This window comes from Sapajus apella, unplaced genomic scaffold (assembly GCF_009761245.1).
Source record: "Sapajus apella isolate SASKATOON/1434 unplaced genomic scaffold, GSC_monkey_1.0 scaffold7, whole genome shotgun sequence".
Classification (NCBI taxonomy): domain Eukaryota; kingdom Metazoa; phylum Chordata; class Mammalia; order Primates; family Cebidae; genus Sapajus; species Sapajus apella.
The window spans coordinates 36,064,916-36,080,216 of NW_022436947.1; the positions used below are offsets into that span (position 1 = coordinate 36,064,916).

At 37.1% G+C, this 15,301-nt stretch overlaps 1 protein-coding gene across 3 annotated transcripts in view; it reads right to left on the reverse strand.

Annotated features, from left to right (window-relative positions):
• LHFPL3 (LHFPL tetraspan subfamily member 3) overlaps nucleotides 1-15,301 on the reverse strand; it is a 539,792-nt gene that overhangs the window by 159,692 nt on the left and 364,799 nt on the right. For all 3 annotated transcript variants that reach the window (XM_032276352.1, XM_032276351.1, XM_032276350.1), the window contains exon 2: nucleotides 6,937-7,173. In XM_032276352.1, coding sequence (XP_032132243.1) covers nucleotides 6,937-7,173 — 237 coding nt within the window. The remainder of the gene's footprint in view (nucleotides 1-6,936; nucleotides 7,174-15,301) is intronic.

The window sequence follows — 15,301 nt, forward strand, 5'->3', positions numbered from 1 at the left end:
CCCCCGCCCCCCAAAAAAGAGAAAAAAGAATTGATTATATGATGCTGTTTAAAACAAAGAACTTGAAATTTTGAGTAAAATGATTTGTGTTTGAGTCCTACATCCAATTCTTCCTAGCTGTGAACATTTAGACAAAATATTAAACTTTTCTGTACCTTGGTTTTTGATGTGTAAAATGGGGATTATGATAAATATCTCACAGGGTTATTGCAGACATCAAAGAATAGGTTATATGGGAAAATCCTTAGTAAAGAGCATAAATAAAGCCTATGTACATCTTATTGATTATAAATTGCTTTCACACACACATGTTTTTGTTGCACTCTCTCAAATCTATGGAGGAGGCAGGAATAGGTATTATTAAATGTTTTAAAATATTTTAAAGAAATATTTTAAAGAAGGTCAAGTCGAGGCTCTGAGATGTTAAGGGGCTAGGCCAAAGTCACACAAGTAATGCCTGCCGGAATTTAGAACAGAAATAGTTTTCTGTCTGTGATCTGGGGTTCTGTCCACTATCATGGTGTTCATGTAAACATTACAGTATCAGAACTCAGTGAGGCAAGGAGGCTCCTCTGCCATGGACTAGAGTTTCTAACTTAGACTCATTCTACTCAGTAGAATGAGTAATTGGACAACAGAGGAATGAGTGATTGGACTCATTCTACTCTTGGACCTCTGACAGCATGGGTCGTGAGTGGGTACACATCTGAAGCAGAAAACATTCAAGGCATCCTAAAGCCCCTTCCCCTTTGACTTTTTTTTTTTTTTTTTTAGATGGAGTCTCACTGTGTCGCCCAGGCTGGGTGCAGTGGCACAATCTCAGGTCACTGCAGTCTCTGTCTCCCAGGTTCAAGCGATTCTCCTGCCTCAGCCTCCTGAGTAGCTGGCACTACAGGTGCCCACCACCGTGCCCCGCTAATTTTTATTGTGTTTTTAGTAGAAACAGGGCTTCATCATATTGTCCAGGCTGGTCGCGAACTCCTGACCTTGTGATCCACCTGCCTCGGCCTCGCATCCCCTTTAACTTTTACCTTTCCTCTCTCCTAGTCATCCCTGCATGCTAACAAATTCCTAAGAGAGTATTTATATTGTGTTCACTGCTACAAGGGCAGGAGCATTTACTGCCCTCAGGTCCTCTTTTTAAAGAACACCCCTGAAGATGTCCTTGGAATTGAAATATGTTATAGCTGGAAAGACCCTCAGATGTCATCTGGTCATGCCCTGCATTTCACAGAGCAGGGAGTTTGATTTTGTAACTATTAAGATTGCCCAAGGCTCCTCAGCTGGTGTCAGAGACAGTACTAGCACTGGGCAGCTTGGATCCAAGTGCACAATCATTCCACTAAACCACACTGCCACTCCCAGTATAGCCATGGCATGGTGTGATACCTTATACAAAAATTTTGAAATATGTCTCAATTAGTTGCTTAAATAAAGTGAATTTATTCTACCTCTCCATCTACAGCATTGAAAAGAGCTTAAACCCTTAATATATAAATGGTGGCTAGAGTCACCTCTTGACGGATAATCATGTTTTCTCATTTGCAGTTTAAGTGCTGGAAGACAAAGTGACTTTAGAATTGCTCATGAGAGGACCCAATTATCTGATAAGAAATTCCAGAGACCATATACACAAATGCAGAAACAGATCTCTTTATGAATGGTGTCTGACAAGGAAAGAGATATTTGTGGCATAGGAGCTCTGGAAAATGTAATTATTTATCTTTTCATAATTAATGAAAGAAATGGAAAGTGAAGCTTTCATTTCAAATCCTTTTTATCTGGATGAAACTTTAATTTTACATAATTAAATTGACTTCAGAGTTCAGTGTGTTAAAATATGCAATTAAGCAGCGTATCAAGGTTAAATGCCTACTGTTGTTGGCTCATTTGGATATCATGCTGCTGAACTACCAAACAATACCTGTCTGTCCATGATCAGCCCCAGAGACAGGGATAGCACACATCCTGTAGAACGGCTTTCCAAATTCAGAGCAGGCAGTTGAGTTTTCTTGCATGTGCCAGGTCCTGTATAAAGTTAGTTGGGACTGAGCACTGCAGCTCACACTTGTAACCCCGTTGCTTTGGGAGGCCAAGGCAGGAGGATCCCTTAAAGCCAGGAGTTCGAGGCCAGCCTGGGAACCATGTCTCTACAAAAAACAATCCCCCTCCAACACACAAAAATGTAGCAGGGTGTGATGGCACACACTTGTAGTCCTAGCTACTCCAGAGGCTAAGGTAGGAGGATTGCTTAAGGCCAGGAGTTCAAGGCTATAGTAAGCTATAATTGTATCAGTGCCCTCTGGCCTAGGCAACAGATTGAGACTGTCTCTAACAAAAAATTAAAAAAATAAAAACAAAAATTGAGTTAGTTAGATATTTAAAGATGTTTCACTTTTCTTTGTTTTTCAGTGGGGCTTTGTTTTTTTGGCACAAAGAAATACTCTGACACTTCCCTGGAGCTCCATAGATGATTAAGTTTATCTCTTATAAAGGTTTCCTTTAAGACAACAGTTATATCTTCAAAATTGTTGCCTTGTGTTTCATGAAAGTACGTTAACAAGTATGTTAAAATTCCTTTAATTTTCCCACTTTATAATTTATGATAAATCTTAGCTGCGACTTCTTTCAAATGACCTCATGGAAAGGAGAAACTCAAGGCATGTGGGAGGCATTGAAGGTGAATCCTGAAATGAGGATTGGGGCTAGTTGACTGGAACTGTGTCATAGCAAAAAGTGGTCTGTAGAAGTGGAGACTTTGAGCTGTGTGTACCCTTCTCTTGTTTTCCTTTTGAATAGCACTTTTGTGATGATTAATTTATGGCTCAGCAACATCTTATATTCCCTTTCATCTTCAGACTCTGAGAGTAGAGCAAGTTCAACAATTAGAACTGAGTTTTTCCTCTTCCCTTATATATTTTAGAATTCATGTAACAGTGATTTTTGTTGTATCCATTAGAGTGGATTTTTGCAAAGCACTCATGGATCAAAGCAATATCCTTGCTGTAATGACACGTAGAAAGCCTGACTCTATATGGTGGATGATATGGTTTGGCTGTGTCCCCACCCAAATCTCACCTTGAACTGTAATAATTCCTATGTGTCAAGGGAGGGCCAGGTGGAGATAACTGAACCACAGGGGCAGTTTCCCCCATACTGTTGTCATGATAATGAATAAGTCTCACACAATCTGATGATTTTATAAATGTGAGTTTCCCTGCACAAGCTTTTGCCTGCCACCATGTAAGATGTGACTTTGCTCTTCCTTTGCCTTCCACCATGATTGTGAGACCTCCTCAACCATGTGGAACTGTGAATCAATTAAACCTCTTTCCTTTGTAAATAATTACCCAGTTTCAGGTATGTCTTTATTAGCAGCATGAGAACAGACTAATACAGTGGTCTTTCTAGATAAATGGGGAAATGTGTTGCTGCATTAATTACAATGGCCACAAAAAGAAGATATGATCATGACATGAAAGTGACATTCAGGAAGAACTTCATATTGGGGGCATATTCTATACTTTCAGGCTTATTCTCACTACAATGCCCCTGTTATTCATTATAGGATTTAAGTGATATAACTGGTAGACCATTGCATTTGTTCATTTTCACACTGCTATAAAGAACTTCTTGAGACTGTGTAATTTATAAAGGAAAGGGGTTTAATTGACTCACAGTTCCACATGGCTTGGGAGGCCTCAGGAAACTTACAGCTATGGTGGAAAGGGAAGCAAATACAACCTTCTTCACGTGGCAGCAGGAGAGAGAAGTGCCAGCAGGGGAAATGTCAGACACATAAAACCATCAGATCTCATGAGACTTACTCACTGTCACAAGAACAGCTTGCGGATACTACCCCCATGATCTAATCACTTCCCATGAGGTCCCTTTCCCAACTGGTGGAAATTGCAATTTGGATTACAATTTAAGATGAGATTTGATGGGGACACAGAGCCAAGACCAGATCGATGATAAAACTGGAAGATTATAAAAGACATTACAGTGTGTATCCCTATCAGATGTGTAATCTCTATCAGAATGTATGAATACTTTGCTCTGTTGAACCAAGTCTGCAGATATGACACTGACTTCTTCCATTATACTGAAAGGCTTCGTGTGCTTAATAAATTCTTCTAAATTCTGAGCTGGAGCTAGATTTGCCTGTCTCATTGCATTGCCTTGAAACCAAAAGGAAACCCTGGCTACCATAGTGCATCTCAGTAGTTTCATCAGAAAAAAAATTAATAGTGAAATCCAAAACAAGAACAGCAGCCAAAAAAATAGTAAAAAAAAGTTTGAATGGGTGAAAAGTCACATCAATGCATCCATGCAAATTGTAAAAGCACCCATTTATATAAAATTAATTACATAATTTCAAATTATTCTCATCTTTTTTATTAAAACCAATCTCTCTTCCTTTAGAATCTGTAGAAGACAACATTGATGACATTTAGTTTTCGTTATTACATGCACCTGAACACCCCATTAAACTACTGTTTAATAAAACTATGTTCATACACACAACATACAAAAACACTGATTGGTCTCTCCTCAAACAATCTGACTTTAGAAGTTTCAGTGTTTAGCAAGTGTTTAAATAATACCAAACAATAAAAGATACTTTGTACAGCAAATGTAAATCTTGTACCATTTCTCTGAAACATGTAGGTTTGACTAAATTTTATATAAGGCTTAGAAATCCTGATCTAATTTTATATAGATAGCATTGCATGAAGGTCTGATACGCCCTATAATAGAGTTGTTTACATCTTCTCAGAGTCTGAGATTAAGGAATTTTGAATGAAAAATAAAAATATGGTACAACTGAAGTGTTTCATCAATGTGGCCTGATGTCCTGACTGCTTTATTGGATCTATCTGGTTTAAGACAGATGAACCCCTACTAATTTTTTTCCTTCAGAACAAGATGGAAGAAAGTATAGTCATACATGCAAATGGAGAAGATGACGAACACAGAAAAATTATGCAAAGATAATCCCTAAACCTTATATTGACCTTTTAAAACCTTCTTTCTCTTCAAAACTTATACCAAGGCATTTTAATAAATAACTTAATGAACATGATGCTTTCTTTAATGAAGACTCAGATGGAAGGGATCAGAACATATAAATTAATCAACCAGAAGAAAACACCAATTTTGAAAACAGTTGAGCATTATTCTATACCTCTAGCTATTCTTTTCTGAAGCATGAATCAGGATAATTACTGTCACTCATATACGTGAGTATGAGTTAGAATCCTCAATTGCCAAGTGAAAATATTCCTGCTTTTGTTATGTCTTCCTTCATGTGAATTTTCTTCTCTTTATTTGTGGTCAAAAAATGTCTAGAAAGTGAAAGGTTTTCAATATAACTTTGAACTGTACAGGTCCATTTAGGTGGTGGCAAAAATAAAGAATCTGCAGAACAAGCTAGGGTTTTATTTAATTCATTCTTTTGAAAAAGATAACTTGTTTTAATATTGAACCATCCTTACCATTACATTTGAAGTAAAGTTAACTGCACAGAAATCTGCCTATATCCAATAAGCTACAAAGACAACAAAGGTATCACATTAATGAATGCATGTGAAAGCACAAAATCTGTAATGTAAATAAAAGTGTAATTATCTTCATATCACCCTTTCTATCTAGAAAGGGCAACTCTGAGAAGGTGGTAGTTTTGTTTTTAAGAAGTTTCAGCACGACTCCCCTGTGTAAGGGTTATTTTTGTGTTTGGAATATTTTGGTAGAACTAAGTAAACTAATATGTGTTCTGTCTATAAATCAGGGAGATAAAGGGTTTGTGGATGACTGCTGCTCTCCTGGGCTGCTCCATTTTACTTCTTCTATGTCATAGTTTACCTGCATAAACAGTGATGGTCTAGATATAAAGCCTGCTATGCTATCATTACATGTGACATTTATATAGAAACTAATAAATGCTTATATTTGAGGCCTGTTGAAGCAGTGAAGGGTTTTTGAAATTAGTATCTACTTGAAATAATAAGCTAAATCTCATAATTCAAGGATGGATCTAACTCCCAATTAGAAATAAGAGCTAGAAGAAGGAGCCACTCAGCTAAAGGTGCTAATATAAGTCCACAGTATTAAAGTTATAGATAACATAAAGATAAAACTGTTAAATGAATCTAAGTCTATTAAAATAACAGAAACATCAAAATTCTATCCCAGGAAATTTGTGTAGAAATCTGGAAAGAAAATTAAAAGATTAATCTTCAATAATAACTTCCTACCTCTTATTTGCCCACTGTAATATGTTTATGTATCATTCAGTAGTCAACATCCTAGTTTCTATCCTGGTTTTCTTTGTGTTTCAGAAGGCAATTTCTTTTTGAAAAGAAATCTGAGGACTTTTGATTACCCAGATACCACATTTAAAATTCAGCTAATTAGATACATACTGAAATCTCTAACTGTAACTATTTGGGGCCAGTGTTACTACCTCTCTCTGAGAAGTTTGGTCTGAATTCAGTGATCACAAATACTTTAATAAAGATATATATAGATGATTTGAGAGATTCCCCAGGCATTTATTGAACCTGAAACATAGCTGAATACATGGATAGAAAGTACTTTTCATTCAATCAAATAGACACCACCCACAGTTACATCTTAGCCATTAAGTTCAGATGGCAAACCTGACATCAGAGGAAGAGGAAAGAAGAGGCTGGAAAAAATGCTTTAAAATAATAATTATGGAGAGCTTCAGAAAGATAAGTAAGTATAATATAATATTTTTGTTGTGTAAGCTTCTTGAGTTGAGTCTGGGGAAAAGTCTGCAAACTACACAGTATTAAAAGTGGCAGCAAATTAGAACCACAGGGGAAGCACTAGTATTTGATGGGAAAGAAAGGAGAGCACCATTTTTTGTGCTTGTGGCATCCAGTTAAGAGTTCCGTAAAGCAATCTTACCTTTGTTTTCTGCCTTCAGTTCCTCTGCCATCAAGCTGTCTTGTCGATTTCCAAGCACAAATGCGAGAAACGAGAGGATTAGGGCATCCAAAATTCCAATAATAGCCAGGATGTATGCCCAGCGGACTGAGCAAGCCCCAAGAGTATACTTGTCTGTCTTTTCTCCACACATCCGCTTTACTTCATCTGAGTCCCAGCCATCAGGGAAAATCATACAGCCAAGCACAAGGCAGGCAGCTTGGAGAGAAAGAGAGAAAAACAAAAGAAAAAAAGTTAACAAATTTTAACTTAGCAAATGTTTCCATTGTCTGTCAAATCATTGTTTCAAATTTTTCCTGATTTAAAAAACAGCAAATCTCACCACTTTCACTCTGATTGTGTGTGTGTGTGCGCACGTGTGTGTGCACACGTGTGTGTGCATGTGCGTGTTTTGCTGGTTAAGTTAAAAGCAGCCCAGCACTCTACCTTGAATGGAACTCTGGGAATTGACTTTACGGTGAGACCGAGCATCCTGAAAGAGGTTAAGGTAGGTTGATCTGTGAGAAAATGTTAAGAAATGGAATTTTGGGGTGCATTTGTGGGAAGGCTTCCATTACAAATAGGTCATAAGGAATCATAACACTGTAAAATAACAATTCAAGGCTGGCTTTGAGGAGCTATGACAGCAGCCACAAAAGGATAACATGGTAAACACTAGAGTGTGTACCAACTCTGAATCACTATAAAAATATTTTTATATTGGGATCCCCCTTCTCCCCTGCCACAGAAAAGTTTTGTTTCTCTCCTTCTGCTTTTTATTTTATTTTATTTTATTTTCTGGAACAGCTATAGAGAAAGGGGAAATATATTACACTGTTGGTGGAAATGTAAACTGGCACAGCCATATGGAAAACAATATGGAGGTTTGTCAAAAAAGTAAAAATAGAACTACAATATGATGCAGCAATCCCACTACTGGGTATATGTCCAAGGGAAATAAAATCAGTATGTCAAAGAGATATCTAAATTCCCATGGTTATTACAGCACTGTTCACAATAGCCAAGATATAGAATCAACCTAATGTCTATCAACAGATGAATGGATAAAGAAAATGTTATATAAGCATATACTATTCAGTCATCAAAAGAATGAAATTCTTTTATTTGCAGCAACATGAATGAACCTGGAGGACATTATGTTAAGTGAAATAAGCCAGGCACAGAAAGACAGATATCACATGATCTCACTTATACATGGATGCTAAAGGAATTGATCTCATAGAAATGGAGTAAAATAGTGGTTATCAGAGGCTTGGGAGGGACTGGGGAAGAAGGATAGGTAGAGACTGGTTAACAGGTACAAAGTTACAGTTAGATAGGAGGAATTATTTCTGGTGTTCTGCTGCATAGTAGAGTGACTATTACTTAACAACATTTTATTATATATTTCAAAATAGCTAGAAGAGAGGATTTTGAATGTTCTTGCCACAAAGATATAATAAATGTATGAGGTGATGGATATACTATTCTGTTTTAATTTTTACACAATCTATATGTATTAAAACATCACATTGTATGTTTGCCATAAATATGGGCAATTATTGTGTGTCAATAAAAAAAGTTTCTTGAAACTATACTTACCACATGCAATGCATGCTGGTATTTTATATTCTATTCTCCATTTGATTTCATTTTTAATAAGGCTGAAAAACACTGCAACATAGTATGGCACTACAGAGCTTTTATGGAAATTAAGAAATCCTGGAGAATACTTATATTCAATTTCCCAAATATCACTGTAGTAATTCTATAAGTACATTTTATAGGAGGAGGTTACTTTGAAAATTAAAAAAGAAAAGTAGCTATTATTGCCTCTTTTTATATTTCATTGAATTACGCAGCATTCTATTTTTTGATTATACAAAGCTTTCTGAACAAGTGAGTTCATCCATTCATTTACTAATTCATTCAACAGTTGCTTATTGAGTATCTCCTATGAAGTATCAAGCACTGCTCTTGGTGCTAGGGATACAGTGACCAGGAAAAGAGGCATGGTTTATGTTATTATGGAGCTAATGTTTTGTCAGAAGAAGAGGCAAAAAAAATGAGTAAGCATACAAATAAAGTAGCTGCACATTGTAATAAGTACTAAGTAGGAAAGAAACTAAATGCTCAGATAGAAAATAAAGAGTGGGCCCTTCTTTAGAAAAGGTGGTCAGGTAAGGTCTTTAGATGGGGCAACATTTAAGCTAAGGCCAAAAACAGACAAAAAACTAGACATGTGAAATCGACATGAAAGATGTTCCAGGGAACAGCATGTGCAAAGATTCTGGCACTGGAAAGAGGCTTGCTGTGTTTGAGGAGCTATAAGGAGATCAGTTATGGGTTGGAGAAAGTGATCACACTGAGGTTGCAAAGCAGGCAAGGGCTATGCAGCATAGCAGGTTATTGTTTCCAAGGCATGTAGATAAGCCACACCAGGTTAGAGTTCTGTGACTCGGGGCCAAATAATTCCTGAAGCTGGCAAGAGGGTTGCCATAGAACTCTTGCCTCACCACAACTTACTGAACAATACAGGAATGGGTACCTACTTTCTTCCTCTTTAGGATGTACATGGCTCTACAGGGCAAGTCTTGAGGAGACAGAGACCAAGAGGGGGGTGATAAGTAGAAAGGCTGCCTTGGAGAATCCTGCTTTAGTGTCCTTTGTTATTTTACAGAATACTAGTTCAAAACTTTGGACCATACTTAATTCGTCTCTTTTCTGTGACCCACATCCCAAGCGTTGCCATGCTTCTGTTATCTGCCTGTGCAATCTTTGGCATATATAGGTATTACTGACACTTCCCTACTTTAGGCCTTCATTACCTCTTAAAGAGAAGCCTGACTTTTCTCTGCCTTCAGTTTACCCTCACTCTAATCCAGGTTACACATGATTGCCTAGATCATCAAACCCAAAACTTTTTGCTGGCTTCCCACTGCACACTGAAGAATAGGCAGGCCTTTTAGTCAAGTATTCACTCTGTAATCTATCCTCCACTTACTTTTCCACTTGGGTTGAACCTCACACGACTCCAAGTTTTTAGTTGACCCTTTTTCCTCTTCTCTTTGGAGTATTTGCCACGATTGTCCCTAAATGTTCCATTGTTAAATATCTTTTAGACTCAAGCCGAATGCAACATCCTCCACAGAGCAAGCCATCTCAAATTCTTCTTGATTTGTAATATTGCCTGTCTCTGAACTTTCATAGCTGTTGACAATTCCTAGCTTAGGCTTCCTGTTACTTTTTACATTGTCATGGTTATTTATTTACAAGTATTATCTCAATTAACAGACTCTACACTTTCTGAAGAAGAGTCTTTTGTTCAACTTAAATGTAAAACCCAAAGCTATAAAACCCCAAAAGAAAGTCCAGGCCATACCATTCAGGACATAGGCATGGGGAAAGATTTCATGATGAAACATCAAAAACAATTGCAGCAAAAGCAAAAATTGACAAATGAGATCTAATTAAACTAAAGAGCTTCTATGCAGAAGAAACTATCATCAGAGTGAACAGACAACCTATAGAATAGGAGAAAAAATTTGCAATCTATTTATCTGACAAAGGTCTAATATTCAGAATCTACAAGGAGCTTAAACAAATTTACAAGAAAAAAACCAACTCCATTAAAAAGTAGGTAAAGGACACGAACAGACACTTCTCAAAAGAAGACATTTATGCGGCCAAACAAACATGAAAAAAGCTCAACATCTCACGCCAGTCAGAATGGTGATTACAGAAAACTCAAGAAGCAACAGATGCAGTTGAGGCTGTGGAGAAATAGAAACAGTTTTACACTGTTGATGAGACTGTAAATTAGTTCAACCATTGTGTAATACAGTGTGGCAATTCCTCAAGGATCTAAAACCGGAAATGCCATTTAACCCAGCAATCCCATTACTGGGTATATACCCAAAGGAATATAAATCATTGTATTATAAAGACACATGCATGTTTATGTTTACTGCAGCACTATTCTACAATAGTGAAGACATGGAATCAACCCAAATGCCCATCAATGATAGACTGGATAAAAAAAAATGTGGTACATTCACACCATGGAATACTGTGTAGCCATAAAACAGAGTGAAATCATGTCTTTTGCAGGGACACAGATGGAGCTGGAAGCCATTATCCTCAACAAACTAATGCAGGAACAGAAAACCAAATGCCACATGTTCTCACTTATAAGCAGGAGTTGAACAATGTGAACACATAGACACAGAGGTGAACAACACACACTGGGGCCTGTCAGGTGGGGCAGGGTGAAGGAGCGCATTAGGAAAAATAGCAAATGTATGCTGGGCTTAATATGTAGGTAATGGGTTGATAGGTGCAGCAAATCATTGTGGCACATGTTCACCTATGTAAGAAACCTATGTACTGTACATCCTACACATGTACCCAGAAACATTTTTTAAAAAGTCATTGGTTCATCATCATATACATAGCATCTAAAATAGTGTGACTGCATAGTAGGCACTAAAATATGTTTGAAAATGGGAAAATGAATGAACAGTTAAAGGAGCTGTAATACCTAGATGATACATTCCAAGATACAGTTTGTGGAGGTCAATATCACAGTCTCAAATCTAGTTAAAGATAGATTCATACTTACTTGACATTTAACAGAAACAACTTTATTATGATTAGACAGCAGATTACAAGTACTTGGGAGAATAATTTTTAAATGGTAAAGTTGGTGATTTGAAATTTTTTTCAAATTTCTGTTTCCTTTGTATCTCCCAGCAGTCAGTAGTCAGTACCCAATTTGTTCTCTAAGGCATTGTCTAGTGATAATGAGATTGTTAAAACACATGGTTTCCATGAAAAAATTCCTTTTATTTAGGAGGATGCAGAAGATCTTTGAATCCAAACTCTAGTTCAGAAAAACACCTCTAAGGATTACTTGGAATATTTAAAAATATTTTAAATGGTTTTTACATATTAAATATTTTTTTGTGTGAGAAAATTAGTTTTTCATAAAGAAAAAAAATTGAATTTTTTTCTTTTACAAATGGGAATCACCTGAAGAATAATTTATATTACAGTTTCAGCTAAAGTTAATAGAAATCACCAACTGACATAAGCTCAGGCAGGTTTCTGGACATTATAAAACTTCATTGGAACAGGATGTGTGTGGAATGGTTATGTCAACAAAAATGTCCTTTCGCAGAGTCCTTCGATCTTGAAGGTAGACTGGCTATCTTAGAACTTTCATTTCTGGAAACTCTAAGTTACAAATTGGGATAAAAAGAACAGAGGTAGAATTAACTCTGAATTAAAACCACAGGAGAATAAGAATGGCAAGTCGTTCCTCCCTATTTTCAAAGTATATTTCTTTCTAAATGAAATTTTAAGTGAAGAATATGAGAAGATAAATGAAATAATATACAACAGTACTTTATGCAATGGATATTTTGCTGAAAGTTATAAAAAGAGAATTTTTGAAATGTAATTCTTATTTTCAGTAATGCAAGATTGTTGACTAGTTAGAGAACTCTTAAAATCTGCCTAACAAGGTCAGGGTTTTGGGCTCCTGGAGAAGAATGTTTTGGCCTACCTAGCAAGGATATTTCAGGTCTCCTTCAGGCTACAGGGCACTGTAGTGCGTGCGGGTTCTCCATCCACTTCTTGTGGGCCTTTTCTTTTTTCTTTTGGAATATATTCTTTTTTTAACTTTTATTTTACATTTAGGGGTACATATGCAGGTTCGTTGCATAGGTAAACGTGTGTCATGGGGCTTGTTTTACAGGTTATTTCATCACCCAGGTATTAAGCCTAGTACTCATTAGTGATTTTTCCTGGTCCTCTCCCTCCGCCCACCCTCCACACTCTGAAAGACCCCAGTGTGTGTTGTTTCATTTTATGTACCCAAGTGTTCTCATCATTTAGTTTTCTTAAAGTGAAAGACTTTATTCCTTTCTAATTTCTCTGTTTTGAAAATCTAAATGGTTGTATGGTAGTATTTAAAAACCTCAATTGCCTCAAAAGCTTTTTAAAACTTTAGATGGCCATTGCATAACAAAAGTTTTATTTTCTTACAACGTATTATCAAAATATACACTTTCTTCTCCTCCTATTTGAACTCCTCCTGCTTGGCTGTTTTGTTTTGTTTCTGAAAGGTGAAAGGCCCCAAAGTTTAGTATATTTAATTTAAGCTATTAAAACAGTTGAGGTTCTGTTGGTTTCTTTGGAAAGGCATGACTATTACATTCTGCATTAATGCTTGAGTGCTGTAATAAATTTGTTTTCTGGCATTCTAGTAACTGGAACCTTATTAACCTGCATGATTTGTATAGTCACTGGAAACTAACAGGTGTTCCTAATCCTGACTAAGAAGTACCTGCAAGATCCTAGGCTAATGCCTCAATCAGTGAAAATTTAAATAATATTCCTCTTGGCTTTATAATTAGTTATTTCTGATTCTTCACAAATTGATCATCCTTTAAGATGTAGCACCATCACTATAGTGAACATTTAGAGTGTACAAGGCACCAGGACAGTCATTTAATTTGGACATGCTATTTCCTGATGAGGAGGGATAGTGAAGAATTAGTTCCAATTGGACTATTATCCAAAAATGGGTTTCTTATTAGAATGTCACCTAGGAAATAACTAACTTCCTTGCAGTTATATTTTTCTTCATTTTGGCAGCAGGCTTTCTGGAAGTATATCAGATAACATCTCTTTTTTTTTTTTTGAGATAGAGTCTATCTCTCTGTTGCCCAGGTTGGAGTGCAGTGGTGCAATCTCAGCTCACTGTAACCTCTGCCTCCTCGGTTCAAGTGATTCTTGTGTCTCAGCCTCCCAAGTAGCTGAGATTACAGGTACCTGCCACCACACCCAGCTAATTTTTGTATTTTTCATAGAGACAGGGTTTCACCATGTTGGCCAGGCTGGTCTTGAACTCCTGACCTCAAGTGGCCCACCTGCCTCTGCCTGCCAAAGTTCTGGGATTATTGGAGAGAGCCACCATGCCCGGCTGAGAGAACATTCTTGAATGCTAAAGAGAAATGAGAGCCCACAGGCTGGAGGTGAGCAGAGAAGAATGATGAAATGAAACCATGGCCATGGGATAATGCCATGACATCTTCTAACACAGGGTATACAACAAAAGTATCTTTGTGAGGATATCACTGTTGATTTCAATTTTTGTTATCTCCCAAATGGTTAAGAAACATTTACATTCTGAAAGGAATCTCCGTGTAGAGGCTACTGATGCCCACAATGGGTTCTCCTGAAATAGTACACAAATGGCTAGTGGTTCCCCAGAGCCACTAATTGCTTTGGTGTTTTTCTTGCTAAAGAGCTGAATGTAACCTCTATGGAGGAAACATCCTTAGAAAAATCCACAAACCTTTGTAATTGGGTCTTTCTTCAAAGGAAAATGCAACAAAATGAAAAAAGCAATAAGGGGGTCCATGACTTGGGTTACTTGGGCCTGCTGATACTGCCGGTCTAACTATCTCAATTGGGGCTTTTAACATTGTGAACCTGAGAACTACTTATTCTTTGAAAAGGAAGAGAAAGTCTAAATTCATTTTTTAAAAAGTCTATGCACTGTTGCACAAAAAACATGATAAATTGCTTCATGTTGCTGAAGCACTCAAGGGGAACTTGGTGAAAAAAAGGAAGCTGCATCCACTTAGCTCTGTCAATTATTCAGGCATATGGTAGTTGAAGAAATTGATGCCAGCAGACACTGTCATGCTGTGGAGGGGGAACTTTCACACGGGGATTGTCACAATAAACACCTGGTAAAAGAGATAGAAGGCTCATTCCTATCACTTCTTTATCGGCACGTGGCTGACAAACTTGAGCTATAATATTTATACCTCTAGAAAAATTATAATATTTACACCTTGGTCTCTTCTGAAAACGGAGTGACTAGACAATCCAGTCCATGAAATACTGTTGTTTATAATGTGGTGAAGAAAACACATTGTGTCCTGGTAAGTTATGGCTTTAAACACAATATAATTTTATGGGCATTTAACTTGGGGTCATAACACAAAAGGTATCCCTTAGAGAGATGGAGGAGAAAAGGAAATATAAACACCAGGCTGTCACAAGAGAAGAGTTAGAATGTTGTGTCTGATGATGAGAAAAGCCTCTCTCCTCTGCCAAAATACTCATCCCCAGTTTGTCCAACAAAAACATCTGTACATACATCCACACATTGTGCGGCATCAGCTGTGAAACCTTGGACCATGGCTGTAAGCAGATGATCAGGAATCACACCTGCATGTGTGAACAACGTAGTTAATGGAGAAATACCTTTTATAGAATAGGATTCCAGACAAGAGGAAAAATAAATAACATCCTTGCTAATTTACCCAAA